The sequence below is a fragment of the Rosa rugosa genome, chromosome 4 (genome assembly GCF_958449725.1).
Source record: "Rosa rugosa chromosome 4, drRosRugo1.1, whole genome shotgun sequence".
NCBI classification, from domain to species: domain Eukaryota; kingdom Viridiplantae; phylum Streptophyta; class Magnoliopsida; order Rosales; family Rosaceae; genus Rosa; species Rosa rugosa.
In genome coordinates, this window is record NC_084823.1 from 27,439,966 (window position 1) to 27,462,888 (window position 22,923).

At 38.5% G+C, this 22,923-nt stretch overlaps 2 protein-coding genes across 2 annotated transcripts; both read left to right on the plus strand.

Annotated features, from left to right (window-relative positions):
- Positions 1–862: 862 nt before the first annotated feature.
- Positions 863–6,307, plus strand: LOC133707097 (uncharacterized). The gene is made up of 9 exons (XM_062132636.1): positions 863–1,050; positions 1,909–1,999; positions 2,099–2,159; positions 3,217–3,294; positions 3,771–3,844; positions 4,348–4,461; positions 4,551–4,658; positions 5,865–5,903; positions 6,016–6,307. Exons 1-9 carry the CDS (start codon positions 977–979, stop codon positions 6,100–6,102), a joined length of 726 nt encoding a protein of 241 aa, XP_061988620.1. The 5' UTR covers positions 863–976; the 3' UTR covers positions 6,103–6,307.
- A 1,681-nt stretch (positions 6,308–7,988) lies between these two features.
- LOC133744589 (uncharacterized) lies at positions 7,989–16,939 on the plus strand. The gene is made up of 4 exons (XM_062172674.1): positions 7,989–8,020; positions 14,105–14,345; positions 14,672–14,795; positions 16,860–16,939. Exons 1-4 carry the CDS (start codon positions 7,989–7,991, stop codon positions 16,937–16,939), a joined length of 477 nt encoding a protein of 158 aa, XP_062028658.1.
- Positions 16,940–22,923: the final 5,984 nt, after the last annotated feature.

Here is a 22,923-nt window from a genome sequence, read left to right on the forward strand (position 1 = left end):
TTGCCGCTGACGACCATACTCAAAACCGCCGCCACCCAACCATTCGCTTCAGCCCTTTTGGATCCCAACCCAGCGACCGCGATCAGTCCTTCTGGTGTTCATCTGACCTGCAATCCAGACCTGCAGAATCCAAAACCCAACCTCCTATTGGCCTGAAACTCTCCTGCCTCCTCCCACCTACCACCGTCGTCTACCAACAAAGCCCATCCGACGACAACGTCATGGACGCATCGTCAGACGGAGGAAGAGATTATTTTTTTTTGAAGAAACCCTGCACTCTCAAAAGTCTTTAAAACAAAACAAAAGTATCCTGTATTAGTTCTCTTTAATTTAACTAATTTTAAATTTATATTATTTTGAATGAAGAAAAAATAGTTTAAATATATTTATCAATTACAAACAACAACTTAAAAAAATATTTTAAATTAATAAAAATAATAGAGAGTCTCCTCTTGCTCTTTATATTTAGGAGTAAGAACCTCTAGGCTGCTTCTAAAATCTGCTGCCAGTGACCTATAACTTTCAATTAAAACTGGTTTTTATTTATTTACCAAACACAATAAAATCTAAAATTTTGAACAAAAGCTGATTTTTTTAAAAGCGAAGCAATCCCAAACGGGGCCTTAATCTAGCTCGATATCTTAACGATCATCAATTTAGTTGAAAATTTGCAGAAATAATCTATTCATTAGAACCTAAAAACTGAATGGTGGAGATGCCTAAATACGATCGAAAAGTAGGTACCACAAAGGATCCCTTAAAATGACCAAAAAAATATTAATGGGAGGACCCTCACACGTGTCCACAACATATATAACTTTTTTTTTTTTTTAGGTTGTTTTTGGTCCGAGGGAGGTAAAGAAGTTAAAAGGAGGAAAAAAAAAAAAACGAAGAGAGTCTAAAATCAAAGTCTGCTTCGTTCTAGTAGAAGAAATTGAAAGGCTAATTGAGATTTCAATCTCCTTCAGAGGCATCCATGGACGACGATTTGCTTCTCAAGAACTTCTACGCCGAAGTCAGCGAAGTTGAGAGGGATAACCAAGTCCTCAGGTCTCCCTACTTTCTCCCTCTCTTATATTCCTATACGTATATGCCTTTCTCTCTCTCTCTATGTATTTACATATTGAAATACAAGTACCGAATTGTTCCTGAGCCTCTACTTATGGTCATAATTCCACTGGAAGCTAGGGTTTAGGATTATAATTCATTTTATGATTAAAATTGAATTGTTTGCAATATGGTCTGGCTGCGAATTGGAAATTGTGGATATGCTCTACTGCAATTGCAATTGCAAATTTGATGTATGTGTGTATGCGTGTGTGTTCTAGTTGTGATCACAAGGTTTAGGATTGATATCATTGGAGTTCAGCCTGCAGATGAGTGTTGAGGTTTGGGAGAATACCGTGGCCATTTGTGGTTTAAAGAATTGAAGTTGTTATCTACATCATGATAACATGTGTGTGTGTGTGAGAGAGAGAGAGAGAGAGAAGATAAAATCTTAATACTGTTTTTATTTTTCAGCTGAGAAGAGGGATGGATTTTACTAAAATTTGAGAGGCATCGTTGTTTCTTACGGTTATAGGAAGAGATAAATTTCAGTGCTTTGCACTCTGAAAGAAGCTTTTCGTCGTTTCTTTTTTAGAATCACTAGTTATTGGTAGGGATGGACAATGCTTTGAGAGAGGTCATAATTTGTTAATGGGCGGATTTTTCTTTTTCCAGCAAGGGGGATTGAGAGACTGCTTTTTCTTTGTTCTTTGGTTTGTTTGTACTTTTTAATTAGTAGCATTTTTTTCTATGGAGACATAAATGTTAAATGTTTGTAGTTATCAGTAAATATGATGAAACATTTCTTATATATTGACTTGTCAGTATATAATTGATCTTGACATGGTGAAAAATGTGCAGGATCCTCTCCTGCTTCAAGTTAAATCCCTTCGAATATCTTAACTTACCATTTGATGCAACCGAAGAAGATGTTAAAAAACAGTATCGAAAGGTAAGTTTATCCAAGTTTAGATTGGTATGGCCATTTCTTGACTTTGCGTACTTATAATCTAATCATTTATTGACATATTTTTATGGGAATTGTTTGCAGTTGTCCTTGATGGTTCACCCTGATAAATGCAAGCATCCACAGGCTAAGGAGGCATTTGGAGGTATTAATATGTGCTTTGATACTTTGTGTACTGGATTAAATACAGTTGTTAAAGTTCCTATTTTATTTCAGTTATTTTAATAAGCCTGCGTTTAAGATATAGATGTTAATTTTTATTACATTTGTTATGGTCCTTTAGTTTTTCAGGCAGAGATAATCAACTACTTTATGCTTACATCACTTAATCCAGTAGTGTGAGGGTGACAGAGTGGATGAAAAGTTAACTATCCTTACTGAGTGTGAATAATTCCATTTTGAGGCTTGTTATTAGTCTCCAACTTTCTGTACCGTTGGGTTAGTCTCCAACTTTCTGTACCGTTGGGTGCTATTATTTGATAAAAATAGCCTTGCCAGGGAGGCGAAGGTGGGGGCTTTGGGAGGTGGAAAAGGTTGTGGACTTACGTGGTGACATCTTAGTTATTGTTAACATAATACTATCACATTCATCTTAATTTGTTGGACACATTTGAATGAGATGGAATTTTTGTTATGATTTTGATGCATGGCATTCTTATATGAAGGAATTATGAGATTATACTGTATTCTAAAACTGAAAGTAGGGGTAACCTGTTAGTCACTCAGAAATTTAATCTTTAAATCCATTATACTAATGATGATATTCAGTCTGTCAATTTTGGGGTAAAGCTGTGATCTAAGCTGAGTTTTGCATTCTGTGTTTTTGTTGTATTCGTGATGCGAGAGAGTTGACATTTGATTGTTTGGCCTAGATTGTTAATACATAGGTGTGATGTTTTTTCAATTACCAGATTTTGTCAATTAAGTCTTTGTTTTTCTATTCAAAAGAAAAATAAAGAGATATTCAATCTCATCAGTTCTATAACTTCTATTAGTATTGTGTTTTAGGTTAGAAAATTATACTTTGAATATTTGCCCTGATTGACATCACCTTAGATACAGTCCTTGTCGGTTGGCAACTGTAGTGTGATGTGTGGTAATATGTTGGATTTTGTAAGAGAAACATTGAGGGATACATCGATGCCCATTTGTCTTTATTAATGTATGCTTAAATTAACATAGGGTTGTTCATTTATTTTCAGCATTGGCGAAAGCCCACCAACTTTTACTCGATCAACAAGAAAGGGACTATATCATTAGCCAAGTCACTGCTGCCAAAGGTCAGAAATTTTGGTTTTATTATCGTCTTGGTGTCTGGATGTTCCTATGCATGATGGACTCTTCATTCATCTGAAGTTCATATGAAAAGAAAAAAAAAATCACGTGGTTTGATAATCGAATCATTTACTTGCAGATCTGAAAATTGCTATGTTACCCATCTGCCCATAATCTATATAGACAGACTTTTATATAGGTTCAGATGAAAACTTGATGCTTAAAATGTAGAAGTATTGCATGATCCAGTATACCTTATGTATATCTTTTAGGTCTCTCATAAAGAAACTACCTTACGTATCTTCTTTTGGTCATTAAGTTTCAGTATTCTCATTGGCCAAAAAAAAAAAAAGTTTCGGTATTCTCTCCTAAAAAAAAAAAAAAAAACCTTTTTACTTTATTTTGTAAAATTCTTCCTTGGTGAAGGGATTGTATTATTGGAGTGGGAAGGATCACTCATTGTTCTTAATATGGGCTACAGACGAACTCAGAGCAAAAAGGAAGAAGCAGTTGAAGAAAGATACAGCTTCTAAAATAAAGTCATTGGTCGATGAGGTAATTTTGTTCCCATATCTTTGATAATTGCATATGATTGTGTATATGTTTGTTCATCATTTTGGCCAATCTGATAACATTATTATGGACTTCATACTTGTAAGTTGTAAATTGTAATTAGTATCCCAGATTTGGACCTTATAAAATTAGTTAGTACCTGACGAAATGACAGAACTAGGATGGTTATATCCAGATGCTGATAGTAAAAGAAATCCACACAAGGCATGCAGTATAAAGGATATGACTGACCCTTTACTGGGTTGAGCTAATAACCCCTATCCTTTGAGTTTTGCTGCAAACTAAAACAAAAGACTCATGTTGGTACATAGGATATGATTCCTTGTACCTTTATTCATTTTACATCGATTTTCTTCCCGTTTAAATGGAGGGAATATGGAGGAAGAAACACCGGTCCCTATTTCATGCAATTGTTTTTATTTTATTGGGCTTTCCCAATTCCTACACAGTAAATTGTAAACATTATGCTTTGATATATTTTTCAGGGAAAATATGAGCAACAGTATGAGCAGTCTGAAGAGTTTCAGCAAGAACTAAAAATGAAGGTTCGAGAAATATTAACAGAACAAGAATGGCGGAGGAGAAAAATGCAAATGAGGGTACGCTGGAAATTTGGATGTTTTCTTTGCTTGTGCCGTACTCGTTTAAGGTTTCATAGTAGTTTTCTTTGTCTTTCATTGCCATGTAGATATCAGAAGAGGAAGGAAGATTGAAAAAAGATGAAGAAGAAGCCAAAGAGATGTGGAAAAGAAAACGAGATCATGAGGCAGAATGGGAAGGAACAAGAGAAAAAAGGGTATTTTTTCTATCCTTTTCAATTTTCTGTACGACACTATGGCATGGGCTTAAATTTTCATTGTTGTGAGGTTATTATAGTTGGTTCCTTAAAGCAGGATTTTGCAAATTCTTTTATATGCTTAGTAGGATTGTAGAGACTAGCCAAAGTGTAATCTGTTGGATGTCCTTGATTGTTCTCATTGATTACACTATCTGCGATCTAAGCCTCTAAGGTCAATGTAAGATGTCACTGTCATCCCTAGGTTAATACTCTGCTGAATCAGAAAATTCTGCCCATAAGTTCTTTGAACTGAATTTTGTAGAAAGGTATGGGATCTTCCCATTTAAGGTAACTGGACAGTGGTTCAACTGCTTAATCATATACCCTGCTGAATCAGAACATTCTTTCTGTTCATAAGTTCTTTGAACTGAATTTTGTATACTCCGATCTTCCCACTTAAGGTAGCTGGACAATTGAACTGCTTGTTTTTTGTACTCCTGAAAATCAACTGATAATATAAAAGAATGATAAACTGATGAGAAACAGGAGATAGAGCAGTCATATATACATAATTATATTAATGAAATGTTATAGATGACCACATAGAAGCACCTAACTGGGCCATGTCAATCACATACATTGTTTGTCTCCTTGTGCACTTGGGGAGTTTAAACCACCTCACATTCTACATACTGTTTTATGCCATTCTTTTTTAAGGTGCTTTGGCAACCTAATTCAGTCCTGAATAATCTCTTTTGATATATGTATTAGATATCTAATATAATTTTTTAGAATTTAAACTTGATTGTTCAATGCTGCAAACTTCCTTCTTTTTTGTTTTTTGTTTTTATATTTTTTTTATGAGAATTCATCTTATTTCCTGTTGTGCACAAGGTGTATGGAGATATGGTGTACAGTATGCAGTTTCAAAACTCCATATTATGCCCTTGAGCCTGATAAATGCAGAAATCTTTCTTTCGAAACCTTTGCAGATATTTATCAGGACATAGTTTGTCAATTAACTCTCATCTTCAATAACACCTGTCCAATTTAAATGACACTTAAATTTCGTACTCTACATTGCATTATAAGTAATTATTAAAAAAAATCTATTACCAGGGATATAAGAGTATAGTGATGATCTCATACATATTATATTTTTTCCTACCAAGCTAGCTCCTTCATGTGACTTGGGTTTGATTTCCTTTATTTCTTCATGATCAGGTTTCAAGCTGGAGAGATTTTATGAAGGGTGGAAAGAAGGTGAGATGTTGCACTACGAAACTAAGAAATTGATCTCTGTTTCTTACTTAAAAGTTTGAGTTGAGAAAAAAATGATAATGGCCTCAATATACTAACATCTGTGTGCATTCAGGCCAAGAAAGGAGAACTTCGACCTCCCAAACTGAAAACTGAAGATCCTAACAAGTCTTATGTTCAAAGGCCAGTAAAACGAGGTTGACTGGCTTGGTTTTTGCCGGGTTGGGTCTTGGTAGATTACCGTTGATGATTACCCAAGCTTTCTGGGGATCAGAAAGTTGAATGATATGTACGGTTATGTGTCTTTGACTTGTTTGTAAACAGGATTATCATTGTACCAATGCGGGATGGATGATCGTTTGATATTACTAAGTTGTTAATTTAAATCATTGTAACTAATTCTGGCCCTTGATTGTTGATGATATTGATGCTATTAATTCTTCTGAACCGCCATGGCATACACAGATTATTACTAGATAAGATAGAAAAAGGAGAAAACCGTTGGGAAAATCTTTATAGTTTTCATTATTTGTCTATCATTGTAATGCATATTTAATCGTATGTAAATGAAATCCGAGCCATAGAAGAGGATGTAGATCATGACGAGAGGTATTTTTTCATACGCATATCAAAAGCGGGAAACAATCTTTGGAGAATCATGAGCTTTTAGGGTTTGATATGTTGTCTTCTAGGGCTGTAAATAGGCTCGATACAGCTTGTGTTCGACTCGTATTCGGCTCGATTTTAGCTCGTTCGGCTCGTGTTCGTAAGATAAATGAGCCAAGTTTGAGCTCAATATGAAGCTCGACAAAAAAACGAGCTGAGCTTGAACAATGATATATTCGGCTCGTCTAGCTCGTGAGTAGCTCGTATTTTTCATGAGTAGATCTAATTTGTTAAAACTCGGCTTGTTTATTAAAACTCGACTCATGAAAATTTATAGTATAAATAAAAATATAATTTTTCTAATCTCAAATATGTATTTCTTTTTATTACCTTCCTTTTCAATTGGAAGAGAATCTAAGAATTTAAGTACAATAAATCCAAATTTGATGGTTAGACATCAAATTTGGTTTACTATTTTAAATTTTCCTTCTTCCTTTTATTTTTTTATTTTTTTTATATTATTTATTAAATTTAAAGTCAAATGAGCCAAGCCGAACCTATTCAAGCTTAAACTCGTCCAATAAATCAAACTGAGCCGAGCTCAGCTCGAGCTTAAGAAAAATATTCAAGCCGAGCCGAGCTTGAGCATGGAAAAAAATATTCAAGCTTTAGGCCGGCTCGAACTCGATAAAAAGCAAATGAGCCGAACATGATCACCTTGGTATTCGCTCCGACTCGGCTCATTTACACCCCTATTGTCTTCATTGATCAGATGGATGATCTATGAGCATTATAGGTTAAGTAAAGTTGAAGCACTCAAAAGAAAATTTAATGAGATTCATAAGCATTCAACCATCTGTTAAGCAGTTAACTTACAAACATGATCCTATATACTTTGGAAAAAATCTACTTCAACAAGAAGTGCAGTCAACCAAAAATCCGTCAGTCAACCCTTCATGTTTCTCCAACCACCTAAATTTTGACAGATTTTTGGCTGACTACACTTGTTTTAAGGGGCCGTGACCACTTACCCAATTTTAACTAAAAAATTGCCCACTTGCTCCACTAAGGGTTTTTTGACCCCATTTACCCAATCTAACTTGTACCGACATAATTACCCTCATTTTAATCTCTCTCCTCCCCCCTCACCGATCTCTCTCTCTCTCTCTCTCTCTCTCTCTCTCTCTCTCTCTCTCTCTCTCTCTCCCCACATCCGCACCTCCGGTGCGGCGTCGAAATTAGGATTAGCGCTTTCTCTCTCCGGTGCGGCGTCGAACTCCAGATCATGCCTGAAGCTCTCTCTCCGGTGTGGCGGTGCGGCGTCGAACTCCGAATCACGCCTGAAGCTCTCTCTCTCCACCGGCGGGGCGGCCTCGAACTCCAGATCTTGCCTGAAGCTCTCTTTTCACCTCCGGTGCCGCGTCGAACTCCGGAATCACCCTGAAGCTCCAGTCGGAACTATCAGAGTTTAACTAAGTCTAGATGCAGAGCGTCGACGGAAAGGCCGATAACAGGTTGGTGTAGACCATTGCTTTGCTTATGCTGCTCTTCGCAATTCCGTTCACTGTTTCTGCTATGGGTATCGGGCCTCACCCATCTTCAATCTGTTTTGTCCATGGCAATTCCCTTCACTGCTTCTGCAATGGGTCTCGGGCCTCACCCATTGAAGTCGGAGAAGGGAGATCCGCAACCGTCGAAGTCAATGATGGGAGGAGAAGAAGAAGTGGGTGCCCAGACTTTTTTTTTTTCCGGCATCCTGAGTTTTTTTTTTTTTTTTTAAATTTTTTTCGGCAGTAGACACATTATTGGCCCCCAGTAGACTTTGATACGATGGACAGGGATCACTATAGTGTGGTGTTTTGATAAGTTACCTGTTGTTTTCTGTGTATTAAAGTCAAATTATCTGTGAATCCTACAAAATGGTGCATTTTTGGTGGTCTATTAGGCAGTAGAGACATTGGACTTTGTATTGGGGGCACTAGGCCAAAAAAGCTAACAGACAACGGACCAAATTCGTTGTGTGATTTGGACGATCTCCGTTGTGTATCGGAGCGTTGTGTGATGAAAAATGGCACAACGGTGGAAACCCGTTGTATGAAACACAAACAGACAACACTTATTTAGTTAAAAGTGTTGTGCCTTCTCTCGACAGATGGCAGCCATAGTTGTCGCGCAGTCATGCTGTGCGTGGCATGTCCATCCTTCAGACAACAGAACTTGTTCCAAAGCTGTTGTTGGAAAGCCTAGTCAGACAACAATTTTTTTAATTTCACCGTCGTCTGATATACCATCACACTTCAGTTGTGCAGTATGCTTGTTGTGTGAATTGGTTTTGGACAATAGAATTTAGTTTTTACCGTTGTGTGATTGTAATGAATGCATTGTGTGAATGGCCTAATTTTGTGTATTCAAACAATGTTGAATTGCTACACTATAAAACTGTTGTACAATCATTTTCATTTTCTATATTTTGTGCACAATAATACTCCATTTTACCTAATGAACGCAATCAATTAGAAAGAAAACACATTACAAACCATCAAATGAGTAATCCAACCCATTCTATATACATCAAATGTTAAAAGGGAGCATTTCTCAATCATCCAACCCAACATTAAAAAAAAAAAGTATTCCAATACATGCCCATCTACTTGGGATATCCAAAACTGATACAAATTATTCCAAAACAAGATAGCATTCTAGTGCCATGCCATTATCAATATCAATAAACCATCAAAAATTAATATGATTATTGACAAAAATATGAGCAGCTGCTGCATGTAAATATTATATGCCAGCAGAAGCAGAAAACGGTGCGCCCATCAATATTTTCCCTCTCTTTTGCAGAATCTAGAATGAGTCTGTAAAACCTTCTTACTAGCTTGAGGATCTCAGTTATCTGCAAAAGCAAGAGGATAGGCTGGATTAATATAGAACTTTAATCTGTACATGTACGCACAATTGGGACTTTCAAAGTGATACTACTATGTTAGTTAAGTCCACGACCTATGTTATTAGCTGAAGCAAAAGAAAATACAAATCTCCAAAAACAACTTTAGGATGCATCCTAGCAAAATTTTATACATTCTGCAAAAACTTACCAGAAATTTGACCCTTTATATCCTGGTATTGGAGATCTCACAGAATGTGAGCAGATGATTATCACATTGCAAAATATCTAAACTCATGTTAATGTAAAAATGCAGCAAGTAGAATACATAATACAATAAGTTGGAACAATTTAAAGTGGAACTCAATTCATGTGGTCATTTTAGAGCTGAAGACACTAAGGGAAAACAATAAAGGGCTCTAAAACGACCTCTTTATATTGCAAGCAGAGATATAATACAATCTCCTCATAATACTTGCTTTCATGTCCTTATACTAACTCATGAGTTATGTGTAAGGAGACTGTACGTAATCAATATAGCAGCAATAGCACAAGGAGACTGCAAATTTCCAGAAATTGAAGCAACTTACACCAAACACTGCTCTTCTCATGGGCCCATTGTATTTGATTTGGATGTTGACTGTTGTAGCTAGTCACAACTGCTATACAAGAAACATCAACAGATAGTACGTACCTTGCCCACCTCAAGATTTTTTTGTACAACTAGCATCAATGGAGAAAGCCAAAAAAATTCTAAGATTAGTCCAAGTCCAACTAAGGGATGACTAGCTAGATTGGTCAAGAAAGAAACATTATTCCAAGAGTTTTCAACAAAAGTAGAGATGTAACAGAACCATTAATTCCTTAAGGAACTACGCAAGGAAGATTTTTACTATTCACAACCTGACATGCCAAATAAAACATAGTAATTATAAGGGAAACAGGCAACCATTAATTCCTATCAGACTTACTGCCAGCAAATGTGTAACAGAAGGACAATATAAGACAGCTTTCCGTGGGTTATGTGGCAGAGTAGGATCTGCAATATCTTAAGAGTAGTTAATGCAGCCGGCTTATAGAGATGCTAGTATTACCTATGGTTTCCGAGGAGGAAGAGGTGAACTTGTTCTATTGCTGAAAGCAAGTACCTCTCCTTGCCATTTATATGACCTGTTAATTCATAATAACACTTCAGACTATGATATAGGGCAGCCCACCATCCTCTATAAAGTCTGGATATAGCAAAGTTATATTAGGGCATCAACACAATCATGTTATCTTATTCTATCCTTCTTAATGAACATTAGAAAACCAATAGACATGTCAAAGAATCCAAATGGAGCTCGTGTAAGATTAACAACAGCATGTCCATGTTAGAAGGGAAATGAAATATTGGTTTGTACCTGGCAAACTTAGTAAAGTTGGCAGAAGGCAATGATCAGTGGCATTTTCTGCCTTTCCCAACGTACTAGCTCAGCTCTGTATCTCTTTAAGGCCAGGCTACCCCAATATACATTCTGACAACTCTACCTACTATAAAAATCACCAAATAAAAGATTGCTTCAACAACCAAAGAGTTTCTCTTGCAGAATTAAACCCACAAAATAGCAATGGTCAGTAAGAAATTGAAAGAGAAACAAGAAACAAAGCAAACATCATTCCATTGCTCTATGTGATCAAAGAAAGCTGTGGGGAAAAATATACTTAACAGGTTATTTATCTAAAAGGATCCATTGCACTTGAGAGAAGTTTTTGTTTGATTCTTAACAAAGAAACTTTTCATAAACACCAAAAGAAAAAAATATAGTTACAGTGCTGTTAAAAATATTGCAGAGCATATAAAGAGAAAAGGAGATGAGGGACCTAAATGGGTATTGCAGTTTCAATATTTACATTAGTTTCTACACCTTATAATCTGAATTGACAAAGGCATAGCCAACTCATTAAACATGCTATACAACAGAGAAGGTACGTGTAGTCTCACCGAGTGAATACAATTACAATACGGCGCGGAGGAACACCACCAAACAAACACAGTTCCTGTTTCACAGCATTTTGATTTTACTTCTTCGATTCCAAAGTAATAGGTCCTAGCCTTCAAACTCCCCACTAACAACAAAAACAAAGGACGAAAACAAAGTTAACCAAACCTTATAACACATTTACATCTCAAGTCAGCTAGCAGAATACATAACACAGATAAGGATAGTAGCTTGGATAATGAAACAAGTACAAAGAAAACCACAAAAATTGAACAATCAAAGACATTTTATGATGTCGATCTGGAAAAAGCAAAGAATAAAAAACGGATTAACTGAGATTAATCTAAGCACCATAGTTCCAACATAACCCAAATTCATGAGACCAAATTAACGAATCTAAGCACCATAGTTTCGACAGAAAACCCAAATTCATGAGACCAAACCAAGCAATCTAAGCACCATAGTTCATAGTTTCAACAGAAACCCAAATTCATGAGACCAAACCAAGCAATCTAAGCACCACAGCAATCTAAGCACCACAGTTTCAATAGAAAACCCAAGTTCGTGAGACGAAACCAAGAACTAAAATTTTCAAAAATCAAATAGAATCGACATGTACCAGCTCAAAAGATCAGAGCTTTAAGCCATTCGAAAGCAAACCCAACTCAAATACACAAGAATTAAACAAAAAGGACTGAAACTTTAGATCAAAACCAGCCACAAAATCAGCATTGGTGGGGAAGAGAAGAGAGAGAGCGAACCTATGATGGTGGCGGTCGGAGAAGTACCTCGAGCCGGCTCAGGTCGGAGAGCGACGAGCTCAGGCCGGACAATGACGAGTTCAGATCGGAGAATGAATTAGTGGTCAGGTCGAAGAAGGAAGTCGAGGCTACTTTGGGTCGGTGAAGGAGCTTGAGGCGGCTCTGGTCGTTGAAGGAGCTCGAGGTCGGGTCCGAGAACGGGCTCAGGTCGTAGAACGAGGTCGGGGAGAGTGAGGTTGGGGAGAGTGAGGTCGGGCAAGATGAAAGAGCTGCGCGAAGTCAAGGTGGGAGTCGTTATAATTAGCTAGGGTTGGAGAGTTTTTTGTCTGAAAAGTACTAAGTGTTGGAGGGAACGAAAATTTGGTCCCCGCGTCTCTAAAATTTGGTCCCTCCGCATTTTTTCAAAATTTTCGAACGAAACTTTACACATCGGCTAATTTGATAACCGATGTTTATAATGACAATAGAAATCGATTATTTGATGAACCGATGTTAGATCCTTTTTTTACATCGCGTGCAATTCCGACCGATTTAATAGTGATGATGTCTAAGGGCATTTTTCTAGTAGTGTGTATAAAGGCACCTCGCATTAATTTTTTTTATTTTTTTTAATTACTCAGACAACATATAGAGTTATATATGTTGTATGAAGTGTAGCAAAGCTGAGGGAACAAAGATGGAAATTTCCCGCCTGTGCAATCAAAATTTCAGTTTTGGCGCTGAGATTAGACATTTCTCAATCACACAACAGAAATAATTCATTGTGTTGTAGGAACTTGCAAGCATAACAAACCATTGAAGCCAAATTTACTCGTTTTGGGGAGAGAATGAATGTCATTTTGGAGACTTCTCCAAATTTTGCCACTCACTTGCACAACGGCACATTAAAAACCATTGTATGATAATTTGCAAGTACACTCCTACAACACAAGTAACTAAACTGTTGTACAATTTAGTGGCATCTAGGGTACAATTTGGAGCCAAATTTGAGTCCATCTAGGAGGGAAATCCGCCACATTTTTTTTATAATTCACACAACAGATTATTCTTGTAACCGTTGTGCAATGACCTTCTAAAAAAAAAATTCAGAATTTTAACCACCTTATACAACGTAAGTTTAGTAAACATGTTGTGTGATTCACTTTCCCACATCACACAACGAAATTTTTTTTTTCGTTGTGTAAAAAGTGTTGTATATTAAGGTTATTGGCCTAGTGGGGGCAATAATATGATTACTCGGGGGCAGTAATATGATTATAAATTGATCAATTGTGCCTGTAGTGTATTCATTTTGGTTTTGGGAGTTCATACAATTCACTGGACGGCAATAATATGATTTTTGGAAGGCAATAATATGATTACTGGGGGGCAATAATAGCCGGATTCCGGTCATCGGTCGCCGGATTTCGGTTACCGGTTTCCGGAATCCGGTTACCGTTCGCCGGAGTCCGGTCGCCGGAGACCGCGCCGGCCACTGGTCACCGGAGCACAGCAAGGTGGAAGGTGACTTATCTCTCTAAGTGAGAAAGAAGGAGAGGGCAAAAAAGTCTCAAAAAAAAAAGAAAAAAGAATTAATTGGGTAAAGGGGAAATAATCCCTTATAGTGTTTTGGGTAAATGGGGTTAAAAAACAGTTGGTGGAGCAAGTGGGCAATTTTTAGCCTAAAATCGGGTAAATGATCATTTTCCCTTGTTTTAATGTTATTGCTATCTTATGTTTACTTTTACTTCGTTTTTCAGAGTTGAATTAGTGATATTAAAAACATATTGGAACTTCTAAAATTAAAAGTTGCTATATACTTCTTGAATTGTCCCATGTACTATGAAAACTTTCTTAAATGTGCATGACTACTCCTGAAAGAACCGAGGCAGCTTTAACTCTGTTGCATGGGAAATGTTGTGTGTAGCCGAATTATTTGTACTTTCATGCTCATGTTTGATTGGTTTACCTTCTGTGACATTCCAGCGGTTCGCAAATACATTATCTGTCTAGCACCAATTTTAATGGAACAGATAATTACTGTGAACAACTTGGGTGGAAAAGACTTCAGGAATATAGCCCAAATCAGAGGTCTTGGAAGTATCTTAGCACATTAGCGGAAGGCAATGCCATGCAGGAGGACAGCTTGCCCTTTGAAGGTGAATTTGAAGAAGAAGAATATTACTACCCAAGCTTGCCTTTCATAGCTCGCTTTTCTTGCTTCAAGGTATTCTTTTTTAGTTATGCCAATATTGCAATAAGTGGACCTAGTCATACATTTTACTGAAAGTAATTGAGGTGTTACACAAGTTGAAACTTCCAAAAAAAAAAAAAAGTATTAATTTTTGGTTTTCTCCTTTCTGAACACCCTATTAATGTATGGAAAAAATAGTGACCCCTCCACTCATTGAATCAATTCTTGCTTAGCCGCTATCCACAGCCACAGCCACGTGAAAAATGAAAACCACAGATCAAAACACAGTGTTTAGATTCACAAGCTTGAACATGAGATTAAGGTGATTTCTTATCCTAGGATTGCTTTTATTATATCAGGCTACGGAATTGAAGGTGACTTGCTTACTATGCTACTGCTTAGAAGGAGACAACATACATGATGCTTTCCATTTGGCTGAGGCAGCATGCAAGGTTCTGGGTCAGAGTCCCACTAATTTCCATGGTTAGTTTCTCCTATAGAATAAATACATTTATTTTTACTAATTAGAAGCTTCTGTTTGAGAGGAGTTTGGTCGTGCCCATACTGTACTTTCTTCTATTCCTGTTGTTGCTCTTCTTCTTTTTTTCAAAGTAAAAAAGAAGAAATAAAATAGAAAGAGAGGAGTCTAGCCATTTCCACAAGCATACTTACTTTTCATTCCCTGTTCTTTTGATGCACCTATTGTTTTCACAGGATGCATCTTTGTCGTCAAATGCAAAAGTGTTCTTTGCTGTAAATCCTGTAATCTTGATAAATTTGTATTCTTGAAAGGGAAAATTTCAGGAACAGTACATGAAGTATCGGTCATTCTAACCTTTCGTGAATCAACTTTCGAAACTATCAAAACGGTACATCAAGTTCAAATCTCGACCTAATTTTGGTGTATGCCGTTACATGCTCCGTTAATTAATGTGTTTTCTGTCAAATTTTTTAGGGTAAATCCGTCTTTTCAAGGATGGTGAGAAAAAAAAAACCAACTAAACTAAGCACCCATATCTCCCTCTTTCTCCCTCGTACTAACCGCAGCCGACCACAGTAGCTGAATTCCTATTCCCTTTAATGACCACCCATCACCGAAAACCCATAAAACCCAGCTTCCCCTCACTCTCCAAACCATGTTCCTCCCTATCCAAACCCTCCAAATTCCTCTTCATCTCCATGGCCTCCCTCGTCTTCCTCTCCCTCCTCACCCTTACTCTCTTCCTCTCCCTCTCCTCCGCCGCCCACCACAACCATCATTCCACCACCGCCGCCGTTACTCAGATCCAACTTGCCTGCAAAGCCACCCACTTCCCCGACACGTGTCAATCCTCCCTCACCCAGCTCTCTAACCTTCCCCCGAACCCGACCCCAATCGAGACCATCAGACTGGCCATCCGGGTCTTCGACGACGACCATCGGACCTACGTCGCCGCCTCAATCGTCATACATCCTCAACAGCCCCTCATACGTTAGCCCCTTGTCGCCATTGATGACGTCGCTATAGGTCCAAAACACCTCTTGACCTTCTCTGATCTGCTCCCTCTCATCGCCATTATACCCCGTAATTAATTTTCTTCAATTCTCGGTACGGTTTGAAAGGGAAGAAGAGGAAATTGGTACAGGCTGTGATGTGATTGGTATAAATGGAGAAGGAGTGAGGGACCAACAAAAAGAAAAAAGGGAAATCTAATTCATCTGGGGGGTTTAAATTTGTTGAATACAAAAATTACAGGGGAGTTTGGTTTGGTAGATGTGGATTTGGAAGTGGAGGAGATGTGGTGGTCGCGACATGGAGGAAGAGTTGGGTCTGTGGGGGAGAGAGAGAGAACCAAAGTCAGAGTGTCGGAGAGGGTGGGTGAGAGAGAGAGAGAGAGAGAGAGAGAGAGAGAGAGAGAGAGAGAGAGAGAGAGAGAGAGAGAGAGAGAGAGAGAGAGAGAGAGAGAGAGAGAGAGAGAGAGAGAGAGAGAGAGAGGAAACTGTAAAAATACTATATTACCCTTTAACAATTGAATAATTACATAAAATTAACGGAGTCCATAATGACATGTATCCATATTGGGTAGAAATTTGAACTTGATGTACCGTTTTGATTTTAACAAAATTTGATTCGCGAAAGGTTAGAATGGTCGATACTTCATGTACTATTCTTGAAATTTTCCCTTCTTGAAAACAAGCTTGACCGTTTTAATCTAAAGCCTGTCATTTTAAAGCCTCTTCACCAATTGCATGACTGAGTGGCCGGCAATGTCACTTTCCATTAGATATTGGGTCTCTGTGTGTGTGTGTGCGCGCGCGCGCGTGCATGCGCGAGTATGCAAGTGTTGGCATGTGTATGACTTTGTGTTTCACAGTATTCTGCAATTCAGACTTGCAGATTAAAACATGCATGATGTGCCAATTACTCAAAGAGTGAGATGACCACCATGCCAATCCCTAAGAATTGTTTCCATTAGTTCTATTCTTCTTCCTACAAGTTTTGAACTTTAATGTAAATCATGATTTTGGTTAGTGATATACTCATCTGTTGCTAATGGCTTTGTGTAGGCAACGGTAATGATAAATGGCTTATTCCAATTTCTTGGAAGACTCTATATGGACCTCCGATATATATGTCTCTATTTTAGGAGGGAATAGGATTCCTTAGATCTAACTATCCAAGGCAAGAGATCTGCAAGAATTAATGTACCTTCTTTATGCTCCACAGCTTGACTTCTTGTATTGGTAGATATTGATGCTTTTTTAGTTGCATTGATCAAGCCAATCAAGGTTACATGTCTAAACATCTCTTATTCTTGTTTTTCTTCTTCTTAGGTAGAATTAGTCAGTTGAGAAATTGAATGTGAACATTCATTTACACAAGCATACCCATATCCTATTAAAGCATGTCTCTTCCATCTTATTGAGCTGAGCCTATAAAGCATGTTTCTTCTGTTCTGGGTAGATTCTTCATCTGCAGGCTAAATATGATATGCTAATTTTTGCTTCATTATGATTTACACATCTGAACTTTTGAAAAATAAGATTGGTGTGCGGTTACTTCTACCACCGGAAATTTCCACCTCGTAAAAGTTAAAACAATACAAAAGCTATTTGTCAATAGGTCACACGTTCCAACTAAAGTTTGTAGTGGATAATATGACTAGTAAGGTTAATTTTGTTTTACAAAATGGTGCGGCTAATACTATTGCCACCCTATTAAACTCTTCTTTCATCCTACATACTCTTCTCCCTACTTATAAACTTTGAAGTTATAGTTTGTTTAGTTTACCCACTTATACTTCCCAAATTACCCTTAGGTGTAAAGAAATTTTACAACTAAAAAAATATATATATAAAGATTATCATCTCATGTGTTCGGTATGCAGGGGTGTAGCCATAGTACAGATTTTTACACTAAGCCATGATTGGTCTATCACATATATTCTGACACATATATTATATTTTAATCTAATCTTTGACCCTTCTGATAAGAAAGAGAAAAAGTTTGTTTTAAATATTATAATTACCAACTTGGGACAGAACTCCTACTCCTAGTCTCCCACTATCTCTTAATTTTTTAATATATTTTCTTAATCAATGATTGATTGTTTTCTGCATCTAATGTCCCAATTTGGATAGAAATCTAGTCTCCCACGTTTCTTTTAATTTTTTAATATATTTTCCTAATCAGTGATTGTTCTCTGCCATGTATGTCTTTATACATTTAGGCTTATGCAGTTTTTTTTGTCACATGGTCATTCTCTTAAGTCGTTTCCTCTCGTAATCTCGTCTTTTGTCTTTCTCAGATTTTCTCCCTACGAACGACAAGTTGAAGTCTTCATAGAGAGATATCATAAGAGAAAAGCAACGGATCAGTTGACACCACCTGAAGCTCCTCAAATAAGAAATACATCCAATGATGGTACTTCAAAAATCATCCCGAAGAATTGAACTTTACAAATCAGTTGGCACCCCCTCAATCCCATCTGATAAGTAATGCATCAGTTGCCACCACCCACTTTGATTAATATAGAAGACCTTCCTGGAGATCTTGGACTTCGAACTTCGATTTTAGAGTATCATCCTAATGTTCGAGATCGAGTGCGAAGACATTATTTGCTGCAAGGTCTTTGTCAACCAAAAAACTATAACTTTCTTCAATCAGAATTTAACAGTGTTAAGCAAAGGTTTAACGTCAATTGGTTTAAGGATCATCCTAGTTGGTTGGAGTATAGTATAGAAAAGGATGCTGCATGTTGTCAATTTTAATTTAGTACTCGCAAGTGCACGAATCAATTGTAGAATAAATGTGCAAGCACGAGGTCATTCCCTCAAGGACTGATTGAAACAATTTTGCTACGACAAGTGTGCTATACTTAAGTGAAACAAACTGATTTTTATGATGATTGAGTTTTAAACAGAAAATTAAAGAAAGAAAAACTAAAATTAAAGACAAGAATGAGCAATGAGATTCTTTAGAGTTTAAGAATAGATTATAAAGATGCTAAAGCATTGAATCCACCACCTAATACTTCTATCCGATTCTCTAGTTGATAACAATTGAATTCCCTAGAAATTATGCTAAAGATTTCCGTACATAAGCCTTATTGATCCCAGACATATGCCAAAGTTCTTCTAACCTATGAATTCCAACTTATTGATCCTGTATAGAACTCAAGTAGCCAAACTATAATTTACTCCACTTAATGATCAGGTTCAAGCAAACATGTTCAACTCCATTAAGCACAAAAGAACTAGAAAATCATGCAAACAAGAATATCGACTATGATCAAGCACTTGTATTCTTAATCCACAACTCTTTAATCACAAGATTGAATTATCTTTTGGCACCCTAGAAAACATCTACTCATTGATCAAGCATCATGTTCTCCAACCAAATAACTCATAAACAAAACCTAGGTCTTATTGATCCCGAGCAAAGATTTTGAATAAAAGTTCTATTGAAACGGTGATTAAGAGTTTAACATAGAAATCCAGAAATTCAATAGCAAACCAACTAAAGAAATAGAATAGTCATACTAGGGGCTTCATCTCAGCCCTAGCTTAGAAGTTTAGCAATCCATAACTATGAAAAACATGACTAGAATCAAAGAAATCATGAAACAGACAATGGAAGAATTGAGGAACTTGGAACCAGCGTTGGTGAGAGCTTCTCTTCTCCTTGTTCTCCCTAGAATCTGCTACCTCCCTTGTCTAAAACGTGCTAGGTTTTCTCCATGTATGTCTCTTTCCAAATCCTACTTGACTTGGGCTTCTTAGGTCTTCTAGTCCAACTTGGAATAGCTTTCTTCTCTCCAAAGAAACGCAGGGTTATTAAATTCAATGCAAGAAATTACTCCAAGTATACCAGATACGTTCAGTCTTATCCCATTCAAGTACTAAGAGCAACGGATTTGGGCTTCACAAACCAGATTCTCAAAAGATATGCAAAATCCGTCAGAATCTGCCTTCCCGAACTAGGTTCACTTAAATCATCATAACTTGCTCCAGAAAAATGCGAATCAACTTCCGTAAAATTCCTTAGAAAGCTAACATCCGTATCTTTCCAATGGTGTAAGGCTTGCCTACTAATTCCTTCTAAGAAGGTACAGTTTAATCTATGAAGTTGACGCACCGCAGAGACAATTCTGGACGCTCAGGATAGCAAGCATCCTTTCAATCCCGCGTGACTCTAAGCTCCAAATCTTTCTTTTCTCCAATTTAACCTACAAAACACAAACACAAAGTAAAAGACTCAAAAATGACAAGAACTAAGCCTAGAATCCGATATTTAAGGGTATAAAAATATATGAAATTATGAACCTATCACTGCATATTGTTTGCATTGTTATATTTTTAAACCAAATATTGGAGACCAAGAAGGTGGTGATGCATTTGTTGGTACGGGGTTTAATAATTGGAAGAAAAAAGATAAGCTTAAAGATCAAGTTGGAGGGACCAACAGCACTCACAACAATGCTAGAAGAATGTGTGAAGTTTTATTAAATCAACGATAACATGTTGATACAGTTTTGGTGAACCAAACACAACAAGATCGGATTAACTATCGCACTCGATTGAATGTATCAGTTGATTGTGCTCGTTTTCTACTACGACAAGGGTTGCCATTTCGTGGTCAAGATGAATCTAATTATTCAAAATAACCAAAGAAACTTTAGAGAGCTTTTGAAGTGGCATTCTGTACATACTAGAGAATACACTAGGTTTGTCACTATCAACTGGGGCCCCGTAGGGATACCCAGATACCATGCCATGGGCCGGGTTCACAACCCACCATGACGGGGCCCATTGGGGATGCCACCCCGGGCATCCTAAGCTTGGGACCTGGCCAGCACAGCCCATCTAATTACATGACATAAGAATGATAACAAGGACAACCTGTGTCCCACATCGAGAAGATGGGGAACTCCTCCCCCAGGCTTCAGTATAGAAGGATTAACACAACCACCTTTTGAGGGTAATAACTCCTTTATCCACTATTTACTTGATCCACTTATATATTTGTATCTCACTCAGGCATCAGAGAGGTGTAAACCGTCCGGTATGGTTTACCCCTCTAACGCTGTGTTCTTGGTACAGGATTGAGGAGTTGGATCGGTACCCCCTGTGGTATAGCATTCTGCATGAGGTACCCGGGGAAAGCCACCAGAAACATTGGCGCGCCAGATAGGGGATTGAATCATGACCGAGCCAGAAGCAACGGCAGGGGAAGTTAGAAGTGTCACCCGAGCACTGATATTCTCTCCGGGCACTTCATCAGCAGGGACGCCAAGTATCGGAGAGGCGTATGGTCTCGGATTCTTGGACCAGCAGAACGCAAATGACCCACCGGTCATCCAGGACCAAGTGGCCCTGGCCACAGTGTTGGAATCAATGCGAGCAAAGATCGCAGCCTTCCGGGAACAAGCCAGGATCGATCGGGAACAGCAAAGAATCGATAGGGAGACAAACCTCATTTCGCAACAGAGACTGCAGGAGCTGGAAGATGAAAACACCGCGCTGGCCCAAGCACTGGACCGAAGGTACCAGCATAACGAGGCACTAACCCAAGCTCTAGCTAGAGCATCCCAGGTAACGACGGAGTTAAATGTTGAACCCGGTACGGGAGTAGCTGGCATAGCGGCAACCCCGTCCCCAGGAAGTGGTCACCGAATCATTCAGATACCAGTAGATCTGCACCCGGAAAGCCTGAGGCATATGGCACTACCGCCTTTGCCCCAGCCTACTCAAAGTGAGCCATCGGTAACTGATCCAAACACAGCGTTACTCTTACAAATGAGCAACTCCTTCCATGCCCTTCAGGCAAGGGTAGAGGCAGCAGAGAATAGGGACACCTGGAGGCCCCTAACCACTTACGAGGATCGTCCGGGTCCTTTAACCCAACAAGTTAGAGGTGCCATTCGATCGAACATATCAAAGCCACTGAAGATTGACTATACGGGAATTGGGGACCCGTACCAGCACCTACAAGCTTTCCTCTCACAAACAAGCGCCAAGGGATACACGGATGAGGTGTGTTGTAACATGTTCCAGGAGACATTATCAAGGGAAGCTTTAAGTTGGTTCTACGAACTGCCGGCCGGTTCTGTAGGGAATTTCAAGGAGCTCGTGGACAAATTCTTAGCTCGGTTTATCCTACGTACCGATGGGATACACACCCCGAAGGGTCTACTGAAGGTTCAGCATGGGGAGAATGAAACGTTGAAATCCTTCGTCAACTGATGGCAAGCGGCTACCGCTAAGTGCCGAGACCTTAACAAGGAACTAGCTGCGCTGGCTTTCAGGAGGGGCTTAAGAGCTAGGGAGTTCCTCTACGGGATCAATCATCATCCCCCGGCTAGCTACGACTAGCTGATGGCCACAGCCATCAGACACTCCCAGGCCGAATTCGAAACATACGGGGATAACATCATACTAGAGCGGAGAACCCCTAACCTGGTCCCGGTGGCCAGGGAGGAGCCAAGAAAGTGGGAGTGGGTGCATGATCAGGGACGATCACCCCACAACTCTAGCAAGATAATCAAAGAGTCCTCGTCCAGGTCTAGCAGTTACGTGACCACTCAGCCTCACCGGGAAGAAAGGGCACAGCAGGCCCCGCGAACACCACCACCACCCCAGTATGAGGTATTTACTATCCTCAACGCTTCGTATGAAACTATTTTGAACAAGAACAAAGATGAGATACCTGGACCACCACCGAGTAGAGGTGGCAAACGGGCCGCTAAGCATGAGCACGGCACGGGCCCGGCACGTTTAAAAGCGGCCCGGCAAGGCCCAAGCCCGTTAGTGACCCGGCAAGACCCGAGCACGTTAGAATAACGGGCCGGGTTGGCCTAGGAATATTAGCCCATTGGCCCGGCCCGAGCCCGTAATGGGCCCGGCACGGTCTGAGCACGACATATTTGGGCCGGCCCGTTTCAAACACAAAATTTCATTTTGTTTTTAAAAATATTAAAAAACCACAATGATGAGATTTGAATATTATACCTCCTTTTTATGTTGTCAAAATAGTGAAAAAAAAACATTATATCCTTGTTTTGACATAAAGTATTTTTTCTAAATGTTAAATATATGTTTATGAATAAAGACTAATCTCATAATAATACAA